The 22,909-nt window shown below is 40.5% G+C and overlaps 1 protein-coding gene across 1 annotated transcript in view; it reads right to left on the bottom strand.

Annotated features, from left to right (window-relative positions):
- The window catches only part of micall2b (mical-like 2b), a 55,886-nt gene extending 38,545 nt beyond the window's left edge, over window positions 1-17,341 (bottom strand). The window contains exons 1-2 of the mRNA XM_063010867.1: window positions 17,053-17,341; window positions 9,383-9,431 (exon numbers count right to left, since the gene is read on the bottom strand). Of these exons, the coding sequence (XP_062866937.1) occupies window positions 9,383-9,431; window positions 17,053-17,195 (192 nt within the window). The 5' untranslated portion in view covers window positions 17,196-17,341. The remainder of the gene's footprint in view (window positions 1-9,382; window positions 9,432-17,052) is intronic.
- Between the last annotated feature and the right edge of the window lie 5,568 nt (window positions 17,342-22,909).

Here is a 22,909-nt window from a genome sequence, read left to right as displayed (position 1 = left end):
CACCCAAAGGACCTAAACAGCTACAGACCGGTGGCACTGACTTCACATTTGATGAAATCACTGGAGAGGCTGGTCCTTACCCACCTCCGCCCTCTGGTGAGCCCATCCATGGACCCTCTTCAGTTTGCTTACCAACCTGGCGTCGGGGTGGATGATGCCATCATCTATCTGCTACACGGAGCTCTTTCGCACCTGGAGAAACCTGGGAGCACTGTGAGAATCACCTTCTTCGATTTCTCCAGTGCTTTTAACACCATACGGCCGGGGCTCCTGAAGGACAAACTGGATCATGTTGGAGTGGACAGTCACCTGTCCAACTGGATACTGGACTACCTCACCAACCGACCACAGTATGTGAGGGCACGGGACTGTGTGTCTGATATGGTGGTCAGCAGCACAGGGGCCCCTCAGGGAACGGTCTTGGCACCGTTCCTCTTCACCCTGTACACGGCTGACTTCATGTACAGATCACCGGACTGTCACCTCCAGAAGTTCTCTGATGACTCAGCGATTGTCGGACTTATAAACAATGACGAGGACAGCGAGTACAGAGAACTGATCCAGGACTTCATGGACTGGTGTCTGCAGAACCACCTCCAGTTAAACGTGGGGAAGACCAAAGAACTGGTGGTGGATTTCCGCAGGTGCAGACCCACCTTGTCACCGGTAAACATCCAGGGAATGGACATTGAGAGAGTGGACTCTTACAAGTACCTGGGTGTTCACCTCAACAACAAACTGGACTGGTCAGTTAACACTAACGCACTTTATAAAAAAGGTCAGAGCAGACTCTACCTACTCAGGAGACTGCGGTCATTTGGAGTGCGGGGGGAACTCTTGAGGACTTTTTTTGATACAGTGGTGGCATCAGCCATCTTTTATGGAGTGGTATGTTGGGGCAGCAGCATATCTACAGCGGACAGGAAGAGACTAGACAAACTTATTAAGAGGGCCGGCTCTGTCCTGGGGAGCCCCTTAGATCCAGTGCAGGTGGTGGGAGACTGAAGGATGTTAGCCAAGCTGGCATCCATGCTGGAGAACGACTCCCACCCCATGCATGAGACTCTGGCAGCACTGGGCAGCTCCTTCAGTGACAGGCTGCTTCACCCCAAATGTGTGAAGGAGCGGTATCGCAGGTCCTTCCTTCCTGCTGCTGTTAGACTGTATAACCAGCACTGCTCCAGACAGATCACGCACACACTCTAAATAATTCATTATTCATAACAATGTGCAACTTCTTCCCCATGTAATTATTACAATGTGCAATGTGCAATATGTGCAATATTTTTTTCCCATGTGCAATTTATGTTTGTAATTATTTGTAAATATTTAGTTTTTTTCAGAGTTTCTGACTTTTTATTATTATTATTGTTATACACTGTACTTTTTATTGTCTATTTTTTGTACTGAGTGCTGTACTGTCCCTTCGCTACTGCAACACTGTGAATTTCCCCACTGTGGGACTAATAAAGGATTATCTTATCTTATCTTATCTTATCTTAGTATACAGTATATACTGAGTGCAGTATGCAGTATACAGTATATACTGAGTGCAGTATACAGTATATACTGAGTGCAGTATACAGTATATACTGAGTGCAGTATGTAGTATACAGCATATACTGAGTGCAGTATACAGTATATACTGAGTGCAGTATACAGTATATACTGAGTGCAGTATGTAGTATACAGTATATACTGAGTGCAGTATGCAGTATATACTGAGTGCAGTATGTAGTATACAGCATATACTGAGTGCAGTATACAGTATATACTGAGTGCAGTATACAGTATATACTGAGTGCAGTATGTAGTATACAGCATATACTGAGTGCAGTATACAGTATATACTGAGTGCAGTATGTAGTATACAGTATATACTGAGTGCAGTATGCAGTATACAGTATATACTGAGTGCAGTATACAGTATATACTGAGTGCAGTATACAGTATATACTGAGTGCAGTATACAGTATATACTGAGTGCAGTATACAGTATATACTGAGTGCAGTATGTAGTATACAGCATATACTGAGTGCAGTATACAGTATATACTGAGTGCAGTATACAGTATATACTGAGTGCAGTATGCAGTATACAGTATATACTGAGTGCAGTATGTAGTATACAGTATATACTGAGTGCAGTATGCAGTATACAGTATATACTGAGTGCAGTATACAGTATATACTGAGCGCAGTATACAGTATATACTGAGCGCAGTATACAGTATATACTGAGCGCAGTATACAGTATATACTGAGTGCAGTATGTAGTATACAGTATATACTGAGTGCAGTATGTAGTATACAGTATATACTGAGTGCAGTATGTAGTATACAGTATATACTGGGTGCAGTATGTAGTATACAGTATATACTGGGTGCAGTATACAGTATATACTGAGTGCAGTATACAGTATATACTGAGTGCAGTATGTAGTATACAGTAAATACTGAGTGCAGTATGTAGTATACAGTATATACTGGGTGCAGTAAGGCAAGGCAAGGCAAGTTTATTTGTATAGCACCTTTCATACACAGTGGCAATTCAAAGTGCTTTACATAAGGAAAAATTAAAAGCATTAAAACATTCCTGAGATCTAGAACCTCAGAAAGACTTCTTGCAAACATTTAGTTACAATTAAAAACATGAAATTCAAACAAGAGAGATAAAAATTAAGAACTGAGTGCAGTATGTAGTATACAGTATATACTGAGTGCAGTATGTAGTATACAGTATATACTGGGTGCAGTATACAGTATATACTGAGTGCAGTATACATTATATACTGAGTGCAGTATGCAGTATACAGTATATACTGAGTGCAGTATACAGTATATACTGAGTGCAGTATACAGTATATACTGAGTGCAGTATGTAGTATACAGTATGTACTGAGTGCAGTATACAGTATGTACTGAGTGCAGTATGTAGTATACAATATATACTGAGTGCAGTATACAGTATATACTGAGTGCAGTATAAAGTATATACTGAGTGCAGTATGCAGTATACAGTATATACTGAGTGCAGTATACAGTATATACTGAGTGCAGTATACAGTATATACTGAGTGCAGTATGCAGTATACAGTATATACTGAGTGCAGTATGCAGTATACAGTATATACTGAGTGCAGTATGCAGTATACAGTATATACTGAGTGCAGTATGCAGTATACAGTATATACTGAGTGCAGTATACAGTATATACTGAGTGCAGTATACAGTATATACTGAGTGCAGTATGTAGTATGCAGTATATACTGAGTGCAGTATGCAGTATACAGTATATACTGAGTGCAGTATGCAGTATATACTGAGTGCAGTATACAGTATATACTGAGTGCAGTATACAGTATATACTGAGTGCAGTATGTAGTATACAGCATATACTGAGTGCAGTATACAGTATATACTGAGTGCAGTATACAGTATATACTGAGTGTAGTATGCAGTATACAGTATATACTGAGTGCAGTATGCAGTATATACTGAGTGCAGTATACAGTATATACTGAGTGCAGTATACAGTATATACTGAGTGCAGTATACAGTATATACTGAGTGCAGTATGTAGTACACAGTATATACTGAGTGCAGTATGCAGTATATACTGAGTGCATTATACAGTATATACTGAGTGCAGTATGTAGTATACAGTAAATACTGAGTGCAGTATACAGTATATACTGAGTGCAGTATGTAGTATACAGCATATACTGAGTGCAGTATGTAGTATACAGTAAATACTGAGTGCAGTATACAGTATATACTGAGTGCAGTATGTAGTATACAGTATATACTGAGTGCAGTATGTAGTATACAGTATATACTGGGTGCAGTATACAGTATATACTGAGTGCAGTATGCAGTATACAGTATATACTGAGTGCAGTATACAGTATATACTGAGTGCAGTATACAGTATATACTGAGTGCAGTATACAGTATATACTGAGTGCAGTATACAGTATATACTGAGTGCAGTATACAGTATATACTGAGTGCAGTATGTAGTATGCAGTATATACTGAGTGCCGTATGCAGTATACAGTATATACTGAGTGCAGTATGCAGTATATACTGAGTGCAGTATACAGTATATACTGAGTGCAGTATGTAGTATACAGCATATACTGAGTGCAGTATACAGTATATACTGAGTGCAGTATACAGTATATACTGAGTGTAGTATGCAGTATACAGTATATACTGAGTGCAGTATGCAGTATATACTGAGTGCAGTATACAGTATATACTGAGTGCAGTATACAGTATATACTGAGTGCAGTATACAGTATATACTGAGTGCAGTATACAGTATATACTGAGTGTAGTATGCAGTATACAGTATATACTGAGTGCAGTATGCAGTATATACTGAGTGCAGTATACAGTATATACTGAGTGCAGTATACAGTATATACTGAGTGCAGTATACAGTATATACTGAGTGCAGTATACAGTATATACTGAGTGCAGTATGCAGTATACAGTATATACTGAGTGCAGTATACAGTATATACTGAGTGCATTATACAGTATATACTGAGTGCAGTATGTAGTATACAGTAAATACTGGGTGCAGTATACAGTATATACTGAGTGCAGTATGTAGTATACAGTATATACTGAGTGCAGTATGTAGTATACAGTATATACTGGGTGCAGTATGTAGTATACAGTATATACTGGGTGCAGTATACAGTATATACTGAGTGCAGTATGTAGTATACAGTATATACTGAGCGCAGTATACAGTATATACTGAGTGCAGTATGTAGTATACAGTATATACTGAGTGGAGTATACAGTATATACTGAGTGCAGTATGCAGTATACAGTATATACTGAGTGCAGTATACAGTATATACCGAGTGCAGTATGTAGTATACAGTATATACTGAGTGCAGTATGTAGTATACAGTATATACTGAGTGCAGTATGTAGTATACAGTATATACTGAGTGCAGAATGTAGTATACAGTATATACTGAGTGCAGTATGTAGTATACAGTATATACTGGGTGCAGTATACAGTATATACTGAGTGCAGTATACAGTATATACTGAGTGCAGTATGTAGTATACAGTATATACTGAGTGCAGTATGTAGTATACAGTATATACTGGGTGCAGTATACAGTATATACTGAGTGCAGTATGTAGTATAAAGTATACACTGAGTGCAGTATGTAGTATACAGTATATACTGGGTGCAGTATACAGTATATACTGAGTGCAGTATACAGTATATACTGAGTGCAGTATGTAGTATACAGTATATACTGAGTGCAGTATGTAGTATACAGTATATACTGGGTGCAGTATACAGTATATACTGAGTGCAGTATGTAGTATACAGTATATACTGGGTGCAGTATACAGTATATACTGAGTGCAGTATACAGTATATACTGAGTGCAGTATGTAGTATACAGTATATACTGAGTGCAGTATGTAGTATACAGTATATACTGGGTGCAGTATACAGTATATACTGAGTGCAGTATGTAGTATACAGTATATACTGAGTGCAGTATACAGTATATACTGAGTGCAGTATACAGTATATACTGAGTGCAGTATACAGTATATACTGAGTGCAGTATGTAGTATACAGTATATACTGAGTGCAGTATGTAGTATACAGAATATACTGGGTGCAGTATACAGTATATACTGAGTGCAGTATACAGTATATACTGAGTGCAGTATGCAGTATACAGTATATACTGAGTGCAGTATGTAGTATACAGTATATACTGAGTGCAGTATGCAGTATACAGTATAGTGCAGTATGCAGTATATACTGAGTGCAGTATGTAGTATACAGTATATACTGAGTGCAGTATGTAGTATACAGTATATACTGAGTGCAGTATACAGTATATACTGAGTGCAGTATGCAGTATACAGTATACAGTATACTGAGTGCAGTATACAGTATATACTGAGTGCAGTATACAGTATATACTGAGTGCAGTATGTAGCATACAGTATATACTGAGTGCAGTATACAGTATATACTGAGTGCAGTATGTAGTATACAGTATATACTGAGTGCAGTATGTAGTATACAGTATATACTGAGTGCAGTATACAGTATATACTGAGTGCAGTATGCAGTATACAGTATACAGTATACTGAGTGCAGTATACAGTATATACTGAGTGCAGTATGTAGCATACAGTATATACTGAGTGCAGTATACAGTATATACTGAGTGCAGTATGTAGTATACAGTATATACTGAGTGCAGTATGTAGCATACAGTATATACTGAGTGCAGTATACAGTATATACTGAGTGCAGTATATAGTATAAAGTATACACTTAGTGCAGTTTGCATTATACAGTATATACTGAGTGCAGTATTCAGTATTAAGTGTATACTAATTGCAGTATGTAGTATACAGTATATATTGAGTGCAGTATGAAGTATACAGTATATACTGAGCACAGTATGCAATATAAAGTACATTCAGAACAGTATGTAGTATGCAGTATATACAAAATACAGTATGCAATATACTGTATATACTTAGTGCAGTTTGCAGTATGTAGTAGGCTATTCGAGTACGCTATATAAACAGTGGTAGCCTAGTGGGTAGAGCTGTGGGTTACCAACATAGAGGTTTGTGGTTTTAAATCCCAGTACAGTGGCTGTGCCTGAATAAAGAATTTCACTGTACTATACCCATGTACAGTGTATCACAAAAGTGAGTACACCCCTCACATTTCTGCAAATATTTCATTATATCTTTTCATGGGACAACACTATAGAAATAAAACTTGGATATAACTTAGAATAGTCAGTGTACAACTTGTATAGCAGTGTAGATTTACTGTCTTCTGAAAATAACTCAACACACAGCCATTAATGTCTAAATGGCTGGCAACATAAGTGAGTACACCCCACAGTGAACATGTCCAAATTGTGCCCAAAGTGTCAATATTTTGTGTGACCACCATTATTATCCAGCACTGCCTTAACCCTCCTGGGCATGGAATTCACCAGAGCTGCAGAGGTTGCTACTGGAATCCTCTTCTACTCCTCCATGATGACATCACGGAGCTGGTGGATGTTAGACACCTTGAACTCCTCCACCTTCCACTTGAGGATGCGCCACAGGTGTTCAATTGGGTTTAGTCAATCACCTTTACCTTCAGCTTCCTCAGCAAGGCAGTTGTCATCTTGGAGGTTGTGTTTGGGGTCGTTATCCTGTTGGAAAACTGCCATGAGGCCCAGTTTTCGAAGGGAGGGGATCATGCTCTGTTTCAGAATGTCACAGTACATGTTGGAATTCATGTTTCCCTCAATGAACTGCAGCTCCCCAGTGCCAGCAACACTCATGCAGCCCAAGACCATGATGCTACCACCACCATGCTTGACTGTAGGCAAGATACAGTTGTCTTGGTACTTCTCACCAGGGCGCCGCCACACATGCTGGACACCATCTGAGTCAAACAAGTTTATCTTGGTCTCGTCAGACCACAGGGCATTCCAGTAATCCATGTTCTTGGACTGCTTGTCTTCAGCAAACTGTTTGCGGGCTTTCTTGTGCGTCAGTTTCGTGTGCGTCAGTTTCATGTCTATAGTGTTGTCCCATGAAAAGATATAATGAAATATTTGCAGAAATGTGAGGGATGTACTCACTTTTGTTATACACTGTATATGCATATATGACAAAAAGGCATTCCATCTGCCCTAGATTATTACCCTCATCCTTATTTCAAACACATCCGGGTACATTGTCTAGCCAAAGCATGCATCCACACTATCTCCCAATATCTCCACAGACAAAGAATGGCAGTAGAATGGTTTCTACTGAAGACCTCAGTTTCTTTTTATATGGGATTGTTACAGGACCCTAAATTCTAGATAAAGATAACTTTTTTCCTGCTAAAGCTGCTCGGTCAACTTTCAGTGTTGTCATTGTGAAGCAGGATTATTATTATAAGTCTTAAATTACACCACTTAAGCCTCAAGAAACCCTGGTGTAAAGCACAACATGATCAGACTCTAAAATCTGGATTGGGATCATTGTCTTGTTGCACAAATAGCCGAAGCCTCTATTTCAGGATTTTCTGGCAAAGAGAGCATAATTAAGGGTTTAGTCAATTATGGCAAGTCACCAACCCTGAAGCAGCAAATCCTCCCCATATAATCTCTCAATCATGTCAACAATCCTAACGTGAATTAGTGTGTTAGCTTTATGCAAGATGTAATGCAACCCATGGCTTCCAAACACTTTCATTTTACTAGTCCACAGAGCATGAACCGAAAAGACATGAGGGTCATCAAGGTGTTTTTTGGCAAATGTAAGGTGAGATATTATGTTCTTCTTGAGTTAGCAGTGGTTTTTGCAATGCAACTATTTCATATTCACCATTTCCAGCCAGTAATTTGTTTTAATGAAAAAAATATCCAAGAAGTTACAAAAAAGCCCTGCCGCCTCAAAACCAATTAAAAGCGTTATTGGAGAAATGTTAGTATTTACTTATTTATTTGAGTTTTACGCCATTTTTTACACATTATTGTGTTATTTATGGCACAATCTGTGCTATGTGTAAGTATTTTTTCCTTGATTCCATTTGTATTTTTGTTTTCATTTTCACTCCTGCCAGAAAGTTTAGGATTGCTCTTGTGTTTTCTTGGTAGAGGGTTTCTTTAACCGGTCCGGGTTTGTTTGCTAAATTCTTAATGCTATGTCAGCTGCTATGGCTATTATCATGGCTAGCTAATAGATTTTCTTTAAACGTCAAAGTGGTGGGTCGATTTGTGTAACTATAAGGGTGTAGAGTTTTAATAGTTTTTATTTTCTAACATATATGGTGTTTTTAAGTGCAATTGCTTCCAAGAATGTAAGCAGTTTTCTTTTCTTTTCTGATGGTGTTCAACAGTTCCAGGTATGTGTAGCTGTCGTCTCTCTCTGGTGTATTTGGGGCATTTAATGAAATATGCTTTATCGTGAGCCGTTTTTGGCATCTTACACATATTGGGGGGGGGGTTGTTTAAGAAATGTTAGTAAGATTTACTACTGTTCCAAGATCATGGCTCTCAATGCAGTTCACTGGAGTTCCAGAGCAAAATTATGTATTTCTTATTTGTTTCTAAATTTCGTTGCATAGTGTGCTGTTGGCAGGGATCATGAAGCCTACTTTACAGTGCTGGAAAGGTGTTTTGGCAATACTGTAGTTAAAAATCAGTAGAACTGCCAGGGGTGCCAGGAAATTTAGTTTTTTGGAAAATGTTCAAAGAAATGTTTCCAACAACTTGTGTAATCAATGTCATAAAAATGAGGCTCTTTAGGAAGCAACAGTGCTTTGTTTTTCCATTTCAGCACATTAATTGTGGTTAAAGCAACTTACCAGGTGGTTGTTCTCATAAATATTTTCTTTGCTCAAGGAGTCAAAGTCTCTGCAATAAAAAAAAAAAAAAAAAACGTAAGAGGAAATCATCACAATCATCCAGCCGTTGCAAAATCCAAATATGGGTATTTAACAAAGGGTGTTAGATATAGAGTATGGTTCTTTATTAAACAGTTACAAAACATACAACATGTACTTTAGGACAACATGAAGCTCCAATGAGTGTATATGTATAAAGCCAGTTCCAAATAAGATGGGACAGTAGGTATAATGCAAATAAATACAAAAGCATTGACTTATTTATTTGAGATATATATACTGTATATATACTGTATATATATATATATATATACACAGTGCTGGCCAAAAGTATTGGCACCCCTGCAATTCTGTCAAATAATACTCAATTTCTTCCAGAAAATGATTGCAATCACAAATGCTTTGGTATTAATATCTTCATTTATTTTGCTTGCAATGAAAAAACACAAAAGAGAATGAAAAAAAAGTCAAATCAATTATCATTTTACACAAAACTCCAAAAATGGGCCGGACAAAAGTATTGGCACCCTCAGCCTAATACTTGGTAGCACAACCTTTAGACAAAATAACTGCGAACAACCGCTTCCGGTAACCATCAATGAGTGTCTTACAATGCCCTGCTGGAATTTTAGACCATTCTTCTTTGGCAAACTGCTCCAGGTCCCTGAGATTTGAAGGGTGCCTTCTCCAAACTGACATTTTGAGATCTCTCCACAGGTGTTCTATGGGATTCAGGTCTGGACTCATTGCTGGCCACTTTAGAAGTCTCCAGTGCTTTCTCTCAAACCATTTTCTAGTGCTTTTTGAAGTGTGTTTTGGGTCATTGTCCTGCTGGAAGACCCATGACCTCTGAGGGAGACCCAGCTTTCTCACACTGGGCCCTACATTATGCTGCAAAATTTGTTGGTAGTCTTCAGACTTCATAATGCCATGCACACGGTCAAGCAGTCCAGTGCCAGAGGCAGCAAAGCAACCCCAAAACATCAGGGAACCTCCGCCATGTTTGACTGTAGGGACCGTGTTCTTTTCTTTGAAGGCCTCGTTTTTTTTCCTGTAAACTCTATGTTGATGCCTTTTCCCAAAAAGCTCTACTTTTGTCTCATCTGACCAGAGAACATTCTTCCAAAACATTTTTGGCTTTCTCAGGTAAGTTTTGGCAAACTCCAGCCTGGCTTTTTTATGTCTCTGGGTCAGAAGTGGGGTCTTCCTGGGTATCCTACCATAGAGTCCCTTTTCATTCAGACGCCGACGGATAGTACGGGTTGACACTGTTGTACCCTCGGACTGCAGGGCAGCTTGAACTTGTTTGGATGTTAGTCGAGGTTCTTTATCCACCATCCGCACAATCTTTGGTTGAAATCTCTCGTCAATTTTTCTTTTCCGTCCACATCTAGGGAGGTTAGCCACAGTGCCATGGGCTTTAAACTTCTTGATGACACTGCGCACGGTAGACACAGGAACATTCAGGTCTTTGGAGATGGACTTGTAGCCTTGAGATTGCCCATGCTTCCTCACAATTTTGCTTCTCAAGTCCTCAGACAGTTCTTTGGTCTTCTTTCTTTTCTCCATGCTCAATGTGGTACACACAAGGACACAGGACAGAGGTTGAGTCAACTTTAATCCATTTTAACTGGCTGCAAGTGTGATTTAGTTATTGCCACCACCTGTTATGTGCCACAGGTAAGTAACAGGTGCTGTTAATTACACAAATTAGAGAAGCATCACATGATTTTTCAAAGGGTGCCAATACTTTTGTCCACCCCTTTTTTATGTTTGGTGTGGAATTATATCCAATTTGGCTTTTTGACAATTCTTTTTGTGGTTTTCCATTGAAGACAAATTAAATGAACATTTTAATATCAAAGCATTTGTAATTGCAATCATTTTCTGGAAGAAATTGAGTATTATCTGATTATCTAGTATTATACTTTTGGCCAGCACTGTATATATGTTTTTTTTTTTGTTTTTTACTTCTAAACTTCATTGGTTTCTGTAAAACTGTATGCGTATATCATTTTATGTCTGCAACACATTCAGAGGAAATGTAATTCTGGGAAGTTTGTGAAATTCTCAAAACAACTCCACAGGCAAATAGAAGAATGACTAACAGCTTATGACGTCACAATCAACAACATCCAGAAATGCTGGACTTCTCTGGGCTTAAGCACGTCTTAGACTGATGCAAAGTTCCAACTTGTGATGTCATCTGACTAGTTCACCTTTTGAATATGAAATAATGGACATCCTGTTCTCCAGGCCAAAGAAGAAAAGGACCATGCCAGTTGTTACCAAAAGCCAGTATCTGTCATGGTATGGGGGTGTGTTAGTGCCATATCTGTAAAGAGGTCATTTTGGGCAGCAAAACGTTGCGGCTTGACGATGCTAAGTCACATTCTGTATGTTACAACAGCAAGGCTTTGTAGTAAGAGTGTTGACACTAGACTGACCTGACCACAGTACAGGCCTGCCCCCTTTAAAATGTGGAGAATTATGAAATGCATGATACAACTGCTACAACCACCCCAGGCTGTTGAGCAGCTGATGTACTGTATTATTTAAAGCACGAATGGAAAAAAAATCTTTTACAAATTCAACAATTGGTGTCCTTAGTTTCTAAACGATTACAAAACATTGGTTAAAGGACAGTTAAAGTAACACAGTGGTAAACACACCCCTGTCCCAACTTATTTGGACTGTGTTGCAGCTTTAAAATTTAGAATGAGGATATACATAAAAAATACAGTTTATAAGTTAAAACATTAAAATGTATTTTTTTATTAAATACAGCTCAAAAAACAGCTCTACAAATAATTCTCACTATCCCAACTTTTTTTTTAAAGAATTGGCACTGTGTTTGTGCATGTACGCATTATGTACACTTCTATGTGTATTGCACTAATAAGCAAACACATTAAGACCACTAGCCAAAAATATAAACAACTATTTCAAAACAAGTGTGCATGTCATGTTTATGATATGATACTATCAGGCTGATAGTTAGTGGCATGTAGATCAGAGTGACCTTGATAAATGACAAATAGTTATGACTAAAAGACGGTCAAATAATGACAAATGGCAAGAGATGATAATGGGCAGCAATGGTAAGTACCCAACATAAGTGGTCTGACGAGGAACAAACCACCAAGGCTATGACCTCTGATATGAACTAACAGAAGAGCTACAGTTGCTTTAACTGCAAATCATTTTAATCCTGGTGATGAGGTAAATGTGTCACGACAACACAGTACATCAAACCCTTCTGTGTATGGTGCTGTGTAGTCACAGGACAGTCAAAGTGCCCAGGCTAACCAACAAAAACAGCGACAATAGGATTGGAAGTGGTTTCAGAAGCATGATGAAAAGATTAGTGCTGTCCTGGCACCAAATTTCCCAGATCCCCAAATTATGACAGATCAGAGGAGTTAAAAGACCTGGTGGTAACGTCCTTGGACCAGATGCTGCAGGACACCTTTGGAGGTACTGAGCCCATTCCTCAGTGGGACAGAGCTGTTTTGGTAGCACCCAGGGGCACAACAGCATTTTATGTGGTCATAATGCTTTGGCTCATCACTGTATATTAATGGGTTTGTACTTTTTATATGTGCAGTCCCATCCACAAATATTGGCACCCCTGAAAACCAAGAAGTAGATGTAAAAACATTCCGTTTTGCTTTTGATCATTTAAAATGTTAACAAAAAGCTTCTCTTTATTAGAACTACAATAGGTAGAAGAAAAAACTCTGAAATTAATATTTCACTTAAATGTTTGTGTACCACAAAAATTGGCTTATTTCCCAGACATACAGTGTATCACAAAAGTGAGTACACCCCTCACATTTCTGCAAATATTTCATTATATCTTTTCATGGGACAACACTATAGACATGAAACTTGGATATAACTTAGAGTAGTCAGTGTACAACTTGTATAGCAGTGTAGATTTACTGTCTTCTGAAAATAACTCAACACACAGCCATTAATGTCTAAATAGCTGACAACATAAGTGAGTACACCCCACAGTGAACATGTCCAAATTGTGCCCAAATGTGTCATTGTCCCTCCCTGGTGTCATGTGTCAAGGTCCCAGGTGTAAATGGGGAGCAGGGCTGTTAAATTTGGTGTTTTGGGTACAATTCTCTCATACTGGCCACTGGATATTCAACATGGCACCTCATGGCAAAGAACTCTCTGAGGATGTGAGAAATAGAATTGTTGCTCTCCACAAAGATGGCCTGGGCTATAAGAAGATTGCTAACACCCTGAAACTGAGCTACAGCATGGTGGCCAAGGTCATACAGCGGTTTTCCAGGACAGGTTCCACTCGGAACAGGCTTCGCCAGGGTCGACCAAAGAAGTTGAGTCCACGTGTTTGGCGTCATATCCAGAGGTTGGCTTTAAAAAATAGACACGAGTGCTGCCAGCATTGCTGCAGAGGTTGAAGATGTGGGAGGTCAGCCTGTCAGTGCTCAGACCATACGCCGCACACTGCATCAACTCGGTCTGCATGGTCGTCATCCCAGAAGGAAGCTGACGCACAAGAAAGCCCGCAAACAGTTTGCTGAAGACAAGCAGTCCAAGAACATGGATTACTGGAATGCCCTGTGGTCTGACGAGACCAAGATAAACTTGTTTGGCTCAGATGGTGTCCAGCATGTGTGGCGGCGCCCTGGTGAGAAGTACCAAGACAACTGTATCTTGCCTACAGTCAAGCATGGTGGTGGTAGCATCATGGTCTTGGGCTGCATGAGTGTTGCTGGCACTGGGGAGCTGCAGTTCATTGAGGGAAACATGAATTCCAACATGTACTGTGACATTCTGAAACAGAGCATGATCCCCTCCCTTCGAAAACTGGGCCTCATGGCAGTTTTCCAACAGGATAACGACCGCAAACACAACCTCCAAGATGACAACTGCCTTGCTGAGGAAGCTAAAGGTAAAGGTGATTGACTAAACCCAATTGAGCACCTGTGGCGCATCCTCAAGTGGAAGGTGGAGGAGTTCAAGGTGTCTAACATCCACCAGCTCCGTGATGTCATCATGGAGGAGTGGAAGAGGATTCCAGTAGCAACCTGTGCAGCTCTGGTGAATTCCATGCCCAGGAGGGTTAAGGCAGTGCTGGATAATAATGGTGGTCACACAAAATATTGACACTTTGGGCACAATTTGGACATGTTCACTGTGGGGTGTACTCACTTATGTTGCCAGCCATTTAGACATTAATGGCTGTGTGTTGAGTTATTTTCAGAAGACAGTAAATCTACACTGCTATACAAGTTGTACACTGACTATTCTAAGTTATATCCAAGTTTTATTTCTATAGTGTTGTCCCATGAAAAGATATAATAAAATATTTGCAGAAATGTGAGGGGTGTACTCACTTTTGTGATACACTGTATGTCTACACTGACCGAGCACACAGTGAGAAAATGGTTTGGTCAGGGTGCAGTACATCTTGCTAACTACAATCAGATGCAGCCAACATAATGATGTGTTCTGCGGTAAGATAATCCAAAAAAGAGCTTTTTGGAACCAACACTAGAGGTGGTTTGGTCCATATACAAAACATGTCCTCTCTATTGTGAAGCATGATGGTGGACCTATGATGATGTTCAGCCAGCCCACCACTGACACAAGGCATCATGGATGCCATTAAGTACCAGCAATAACATAAAGCACACCTCATATACAACACACTGACCACAAAATGAGGGTTTTGCGATGGCCATCCCACCCCCTTGACTTGAACCCCATATGAAACCTGTGTGATGAGCTGAAGAGTCAACGGGTGTGTGTGTGTAAGAATCTGAAGGTTCTAAAGAGATTTCATATGAAGGAACATTCTCAGCTCATTGGTCATGTGTTCTTCAATGACATAAAGCATTACAGGAGAAGACTGAGCTGTCATCCTAAGCAGGCTGCACAAAGAACTAAATGAATGGGGTTTCCAACAACTATGGCACACAGATTTTACAAAACATATTGTAAAATGTATTGTGTATGTGTATATACTGTCCATGTATTCTTCTGGGCATAAACCGCTTTTATTCGTCCCTCCACAGGACTGTGTTCCAGAACTCAGTGGTCAACAAATTCTAGTCCTATTTCAGTCGATTTCATCTTCCTATTGGTTTGTCTTCGTTGTCTTGTTGAGACTGCTAGGGCCTCTGGATTAAATGTTGGGCTTTCTCTGACATCCAGGCAGTTTTGCTGCAGCATTGTAAGCACAGAACTTCTGGATAATACTCCCAATTGTGCCTCTAGAAATGTTCAAGGTCCTGAAAATCTTACACCCATTGTCCTTTTGATACAATGAAATTGTAGTATCTACCACTCTGGGAAGTAGCTCCATCACAGATAAAGCAAATTAAGGGTCTTTATTGAGTTCCCAATGGTTTAATCATGTTGTAACCCAACTTTAGGTCCTAAAGACGCAGCAGGTTTTAAAACAACGTTACACAGGGGTTGATGTATTGTGACAGTGGCAGTATTATCAAAGTATCTAGCTACTCTAAAATACTATATCATTCATTTCCTTTATTCCTTTATGTGATGTCTTATTCAACTGAAAGAGACTTTATTTAAAGCAAAGTGGTAGCCATGTAAAATGACAGTGGGCTCAGCGGATGCTGAGGCACATAGTTTGCAGAGGTCACCAACTTTCTGAATCAATCGCTACAGACCTCCGGACTTCATGTGGCTTCAAATTAGCTCAAGAACAGTGTGTAGAGAGCTTCATGGAATGGGTTTCCATGGCCGAGCAGCTGCATCCAAGTCTTACATCACCAAGCGCAATGCAAAGCATCGGATGCAGTGGTGTTAAGCACACCGACACTGGACTCTAGAGCAGTGGAGACGTGTTCTCTGGAGTGACGAATCACGATTCTTCATCTGGCAATCTGATGGACGAGTCCGGGTTTGGCGGTTGCCAGGAGAACGGTACTTGTCTGACTGCATTGTGCCAAGTGTAAAGTTTGGTGGAGGGGGGATTATGGTGTGGGGTTGTTTTTCAGGAGTTGGGCTTGGCTCCTTAGTTCCAGTGAAAGGAACTCTTAATGCTTCAGCATATCAAGAGATTTTGGACAATTTCATGCTCCCAACTTTGTGGGAACAGTTTGGGGATTGCCGCTTTCTGTTCCAACATGACGAGCAAGGTCCATAAAGACAAGGATGAGTGAGTTTGGTGTGAAAGAACTTGACTGTCCTGCACAGAGTCCTGACCTCAACCTGAGAACAACTTTGGGATGAATTACAACGGAGACTGCGAGCCAGGCCTTCTCGTCCAACATCAGTGTCTGACCTCACAAATGCGCTTCTGGAAGAATGGTCAAAAATTCCCATAAACACACTCCTAAACCTTGTGGAAAGCCTTCCCAGAAGAGTTGAAGCTGTTATAGCTGCAAAGGGTGGGTCGACATCATATTAAACTCTATGGATTAACAATGGGAGTCACTCAAGTTCATATGCTTGTGAAGGGAGACGAGCGAATACTTTTGGCAATATAGTGTATAAACCATTATCTTTTTCGTGCCGGGATGAATATTTCCGTTTGCAATTGTGTACATATAAGTGTATGTATGTTTAAAAAAGAAAGTATAAACAGTAGAGAATAAAAAACAGTCTGTTTTACTCACATTAAATCCGGTCTGTATTTGTGAATGAGGGCGCAGAACGCCAGTCCGTCTCTGAAGGACGTGGTCATGTTGGTAATGGCTACATCCCTGTATCCCTCACACTGGATTTTACACCACTGCTGAAGAGCTTTCACCGCTGCCATGGCGCAGTGGACTGGTAAAGACAAACCAGTAAACTGGAATTAACGTCGAACAACGCTGAGCTGTGGAGTACAAATACTCATTTACACGGTAAAGTTTAAGAAGGTTAGTCCTGTGTGAGCGGCGCGTCGAGGAACCGTGTGGAGGAATTACCTCACCAAACCGAGCAGCACGAATAACTCAGCTCGAGCTCGCTGAGAAACTTTTGAACGCGCTGCTGAAGCGGTGGGCGGAGCCACAGATGGAGCTTTAAACATACCGGATTTTCCATTTCATTCCTTCACTGTGGGCGGCACAACAACCCTGGAGACTAAGGTTCGAACCACGCCTCTGGTTAGTGTGGGGTTTCATATTCTCCTCCTCCATGTGAATTTCTTCCTGCTGCTTTAGAACATGTAAAAGTTGTACTGGCAGTCCTAACCTGTCTCTCTGTCTGAGTGAGTAAACTGGCACCTTGTCCTGGATGCATTTCTGCAGAAGAACAGTTTTGGGATGAATTGGAGCGTTGCTTGTGAACCAGGTAACCAACCGTCACCAACATCAGTGCCTAACCTCACTCAGAATTGCTATGTTGATGGGTAGTACTGTTGCCTCACAGCAAGAAGGTCCTGGGTTCGATCCCCAGGTGGGGCGGTCCGGGTCCTTTCTGTGCGGAGTGTCCGCATGGGTTTCCTCCGGGTGCTCCGGTTTCCTCCCACAGTCCAAAAACATGCCACCAGGCTAATTGGAAACACTGAATTGTTTTATAGATACCTAGATGCACAAACCAGTGCATTGTAGTGCCGGTCCCAAGCCCGGATAAAATAGGGAGGGTTGTGTCAGGAAGGGCATCCGGTGTAAAAATCGTGCCAAATCAATGCGGATCATGATCCGCCGAGAGCCGACCCCGCAACCGAACGGGACAAAGGCAGAGGAAGAAGAAGATGGCAAGGGCAAAAATTCCTACAGAAACACTCCACAATCTGTAGAGGCTGTTATAGTCACCTGGAGCAACTCAAAATCAATGGCCATGGTTCTGTGCATGGTCAGGTGTCCACATATTTTGGCTAGATAGTGAGGGTTAGGAAAATCACTACTATAATACTGAAAATTATTTTATTTAACCTCAAAACAGCTGCTATTTTTGTGGCATGGGTATTAGTTTAGGAAACATTTTTATTAGTTTATTATAATTATTATTATTGTTTCTATTGTATTATCATTATTATAATACATATTTTTTTCTTTTATTTATTAATTTAATAATAATTTAAAAAATATTAAAGCAGTCAACAATCCAGTTTGCTCCAATCCAATTAATAAATCAGTGTATTAATTTTGTCCCATTAAAACAATTTTTTTATATTATTTTTTAATAAATGTTTATGCATTAATATTGATGTTTTATATTTTTCCAAATAGCATATCTCCTAAGGGATTAGGATTAAATATTGATGCATGGTAAGGCTGAATGTCCATTCTTTATTTAGATCATATTACAACAATGCTAATCTGGATTTGTTGCCTCCTAGAAATGCTAATGCTTAACAGCTTGAGATCCATTAATAATATTGCCAGGACAAACAAGAACCATACACAGTTCACTGCACAGTCGAGAAATGATGAGCAAATGTTACTTCATGCTCACTATCTGACTAATGATTTGTTGTTAGGAAGATTAAAAGGAATTTGGGGTTTGGCCCATTTTGTGCCCAGAAGTGTAGACGTGGAATCACTTCTCTTTTAAGGAAGTGAAGCATGGTTCCAATACACGTTTGTCCCACATGACCACAAAGAGGAACCTTAAATGCAAGTGTATCCAATCAAATACAACCTAATTGTACAACCTAACCTAATCTGATGTTTGGACCATCTACCTCCATTCACCTTTGGGGCAAGAGTTTGGGGAAGGTCCTTTCCTGTTCCAGCATAACACAAAGCCAAATTAATAAAGACATGGTCTGATGAGTTTAGAATGTCAGTGCCCTGCACAGAGCCCTAACCTCAACCCTGCTGAACATCTGAGTTTGTTTGTTTATTAGGACTTTAACATCATGTTTTAACGTTATGTTTAATGCACTTTGGTTACATATTCATGACAGGAACGGTAGCTACTCGTTACACAAGGTTCATCAGTTCACACAAGGTTATATCGAACACAGTCATGGACAATTTAGTATCTCCAGTTCACCTCACTTGCATGTCTTTGGACTGTGGGAGGAAACCGGAGCAAACCCACGCAGACACGGAGAGAACATGCAAACTCCACACAGAAAGGACCCAGGATCTTCTTGCTGTGAGGCGACAGCTCTACCCACTTAGCCACCATGCCGCCTGCTGAACATCTGAGATAAATTGGAACGTCAGCTGCATACCAGGCCTTCCGGTCCAACATCAGTGACTGAATGGGCACAAATTCCCATAGACGCAATCCAACATCCTGTGTTATCTTCCCAAAAAAGTGAAGGCTGATTCCATATTTATGTCTATGGGTTTAGAATGGGATGGCCAGCACGTTTACAGTCAAGTGTTCAAATACTTTTTGCAATTGTAGCCAAAAGTTTACATACACTTGTAAGAGACTTGTGTATGTATGCATGGAAGCAACTTGATTTGTCAAAAGCAGATTAATTATTTAATAAAATCATAAAATTTTGTAGCTTTGCCTCTTTCTTTCATTACGACTGACTATAGCTAGTGATTTTTTTGTACCCATATAAATAGGACTAGTTTAACTAGTCCTGTTTAAAAAAATAGGTCCTATTCAAAAAGTACATAGACTGTGTCGCCAAGGTCTGGTGGAAAGGCAAAACTGTGTTTTTAACCTGAGAGGAAATTTGTCCTGATAGTCAGATGTAATTCAATACACTGTATGACTGCTCACAGTCAAGCAAGCTTTGCACTGGCCCAAAGGTCGCAGCACAAAAAGCAGCCCCAATTTCTCTATTATGTTGGTCAAAATAGGGCAGCAACAAACTTAAGTTGAGCCATAAGGTGTCAATTTCGACACAGCAGCCAATAAAGTCAATAAATATAAAAAGCTTGCTTGACTGTGGACAGTGTCATATACTGTACATTCCAGCAGCTTCTAACTAAGGGCGGAACTTTTTTTTATCCATGTCGCCATTAGATCTGACCATCTGGACAAATTTCCTTTTAGCATAAGATGACAGTTTGGGTCTTTTTCCTGACCTTGGTGAGAGACTGCTGTTCCACGTAGCCACAAAGTCATAGAACCTTCCACATGTCCAAATTAATAATCAAAATAGCTGCATGTGCTGCAATCATTTAGTCTCACAAAAAAGACTGCAGTGGCATGCACATCATTTACAAGTGTTTGGTGGGGGGCTCAGAGCTCACAGCAAGAAGGTCCTGGGTTCGATTCTCAGGTGAAGTAGTCTGGGTCCTTTCTGTGTGGAGTTTGCATGTTCTCCCCATGTCTGGGAGAAAACCGGAGCTCCTAGAGGAAACCCACACACAGTCCGTTGACAATGAACTTGAACACTCCTGTCATATGTGTAAAACATGACGTTAAAATCCTAATCAACAAAACCAAGTGTGTGTACACTGAACGTAACTGTATCCGGCAGGTACAGCACATCAGCTGAGTCGTTTATTCACAACTGGGTGTGAACAAGGTGAAAGTCTGTTCCGTGTTGCAGGACTTGTTTAGGCATGCTGAGTCACCCTGGCCTACAGGCGCATACAATGGTACACAGGCTGTAGAATAGGGAAGGTGTTTTTTTAGTTTTACACACAAAAGGTTGTAAGATGTTTTGAAATATACCACTTTAAGCCCAGTCTAGGTGCGGGTTTAAGCTTTACTAATGTTTATTACATGGCCCTGCCTACACTTGTTTTGTAGTACTGCTCATAGGACTGTGTCCCTTTAACAAGCAAACATTGACATACCGTACGTTGTCATTTTTCAGACACACGTCTCCGTAGGGCTGGGCAAGCATATTGGATTGCGTTATGCTCAAGTCGAGTTCAAGTCTCAGTGGTGCCACCAGCCTGGTCGGACCTTCAATGGACACAAATGGCCAGTACTGAAGGACTGCAATATTAACTCATATCGTCTGGACGAAGCATCAGCACAAGCAGTGGAGAAATAGCACAGACAGTGTGATCCTTTGTGTGTGTCAGAACTGTCTGTAAAAAGATGTGCCAACCTGAAAACTCTCTGGGTCAAGCTAATTTCAAAGGTGCTAGAGTATAAAGGAATAAGATATACATAAATTGGGACATTGCAAAAAGAAGGAAACATGATTGGACCTTATGAGAACATACAAGCAGGTGCCTAGGGTGCCACCCAAGGTGTCTGAATCAACCATCCTTTGTGCAGACGTCTCGATCGGCCAGCGGAGGCCGCAATTGCAGCAGGAATGAGGGACCTGATCTACCATCTACTCAAGCGGTCCTAACCATTTTTGCACCACTGACCAGTTTCATATAAGATATAATTTCACGGACCGGCGGGGTTGGGGGAATTTAAAACAGAATACTATAGAATGGAAAATCAGTGTGAATTCTGAGCTTTTTTCGCTGCAACGAGACGCTGCGCCCACCTAGTGGTGATTGGGGATAATAACACCCAAAGAGTATTAAAAATTTAATTGCTCTTGTAACAATCTCTAATTATTTATTCTTTCTGTGTGGCCAGGTAATAAATGACCCACGGACCGGTACCGGTCCACGGCCCGGTGGTTGGGGACCACTTATTTACTCCCACCCTCAAAAAGAGCCAATCATGACTGTATGAATGCTGAGCCAGTCGATAGCACAGCTGAGATTTGAACTCGAATCTCAGTGGTGGAGGGCTAGGGCATTCGATTACTATGCTGCCCAAGCACCAGCATTCAATGTATATTTTAAAAACTAAATTATTTAACTGTTATTCCTGCCCCAAACCCAGTGTTTTCAGAATAGACCCAGCCTTTAACAGGACAAAGTGGTCACTTAAGAGTTTAAGTGAACACGTGACAAAGAGTTTCAGTAAAAAGGGGAATAACATGGGCACACAGTGTCACTAATGTGAAGAACCAGTCTGACAGATCCGACCGCTCGTATATACTAAGTGCCAATAGCTCCGTCTTGTGGTGAAACTAACTAGGGTTGGCATGAAGCAGGATTCATTCATTGTCTGTTTTACCACCACTCTATCCTGTTCAGGAAATTGTGGGTACAATTCACTGGGCGGAAGGCAGAAAACAACCTGGAGAGGTCGTCAGTACATCACAGAACACACACACACACACACACTTTAGTATCTTCAATTAACCTGACTGCTGGAGGAAACCGGAGCTCCCGGATAAAACCCATGCAGACTCTGGATAGAGTTCTATGCGAACTCCACATAGAAAGTACCCGAGTCGCTCCACCTGGTAATCAAACCCCGGAGCTTCTTGCTTTGAGGCGACAGTGCTACTGACCAAGCCAATGTGCCGCCCAATGGCCAACATGAAAACTGATAAAGCAGCAGTGCCATAGCCAGTCACAAAGGCAGTCACTGGTTTAAAAAAGGTCATGTTACTGGTACTGAAATGGAACCAATAGCAGTGGTATGGTCAGAGCAATGAGGAAAGAACCAGAATTAGGAGCAGCAACAAACAAAACTGAAACAGAGACTAAGCAAGAGTCAAAAACCAGAGCATTAAGCTAGATCATAACAGAAGGGGTGAGATAATCATATACTACAAAAAACTGAAACCACTACACTGAAACATTGGGGGGGAAC

This window comes from Trichomycterus rosablanca, chromosome 15 (assembly GCF_030014385.1).
Source record: "Trichomycterus rosablanca isolate fTriRos1 chromosome 15, fTriRos1.hap1, whole genome shotgun sequence".
Taxonomy (NCBI): domain Eukaryota; kingdom Metazoa; phylum Chordata; class Actinopteri; order Siluriformes; family Trichomycteridae; genus Trichomycterus; species Trichomycterus rosablanca.
This window is presented reverse-complemented; position numbering and strand designations above follow the sequence as displayed.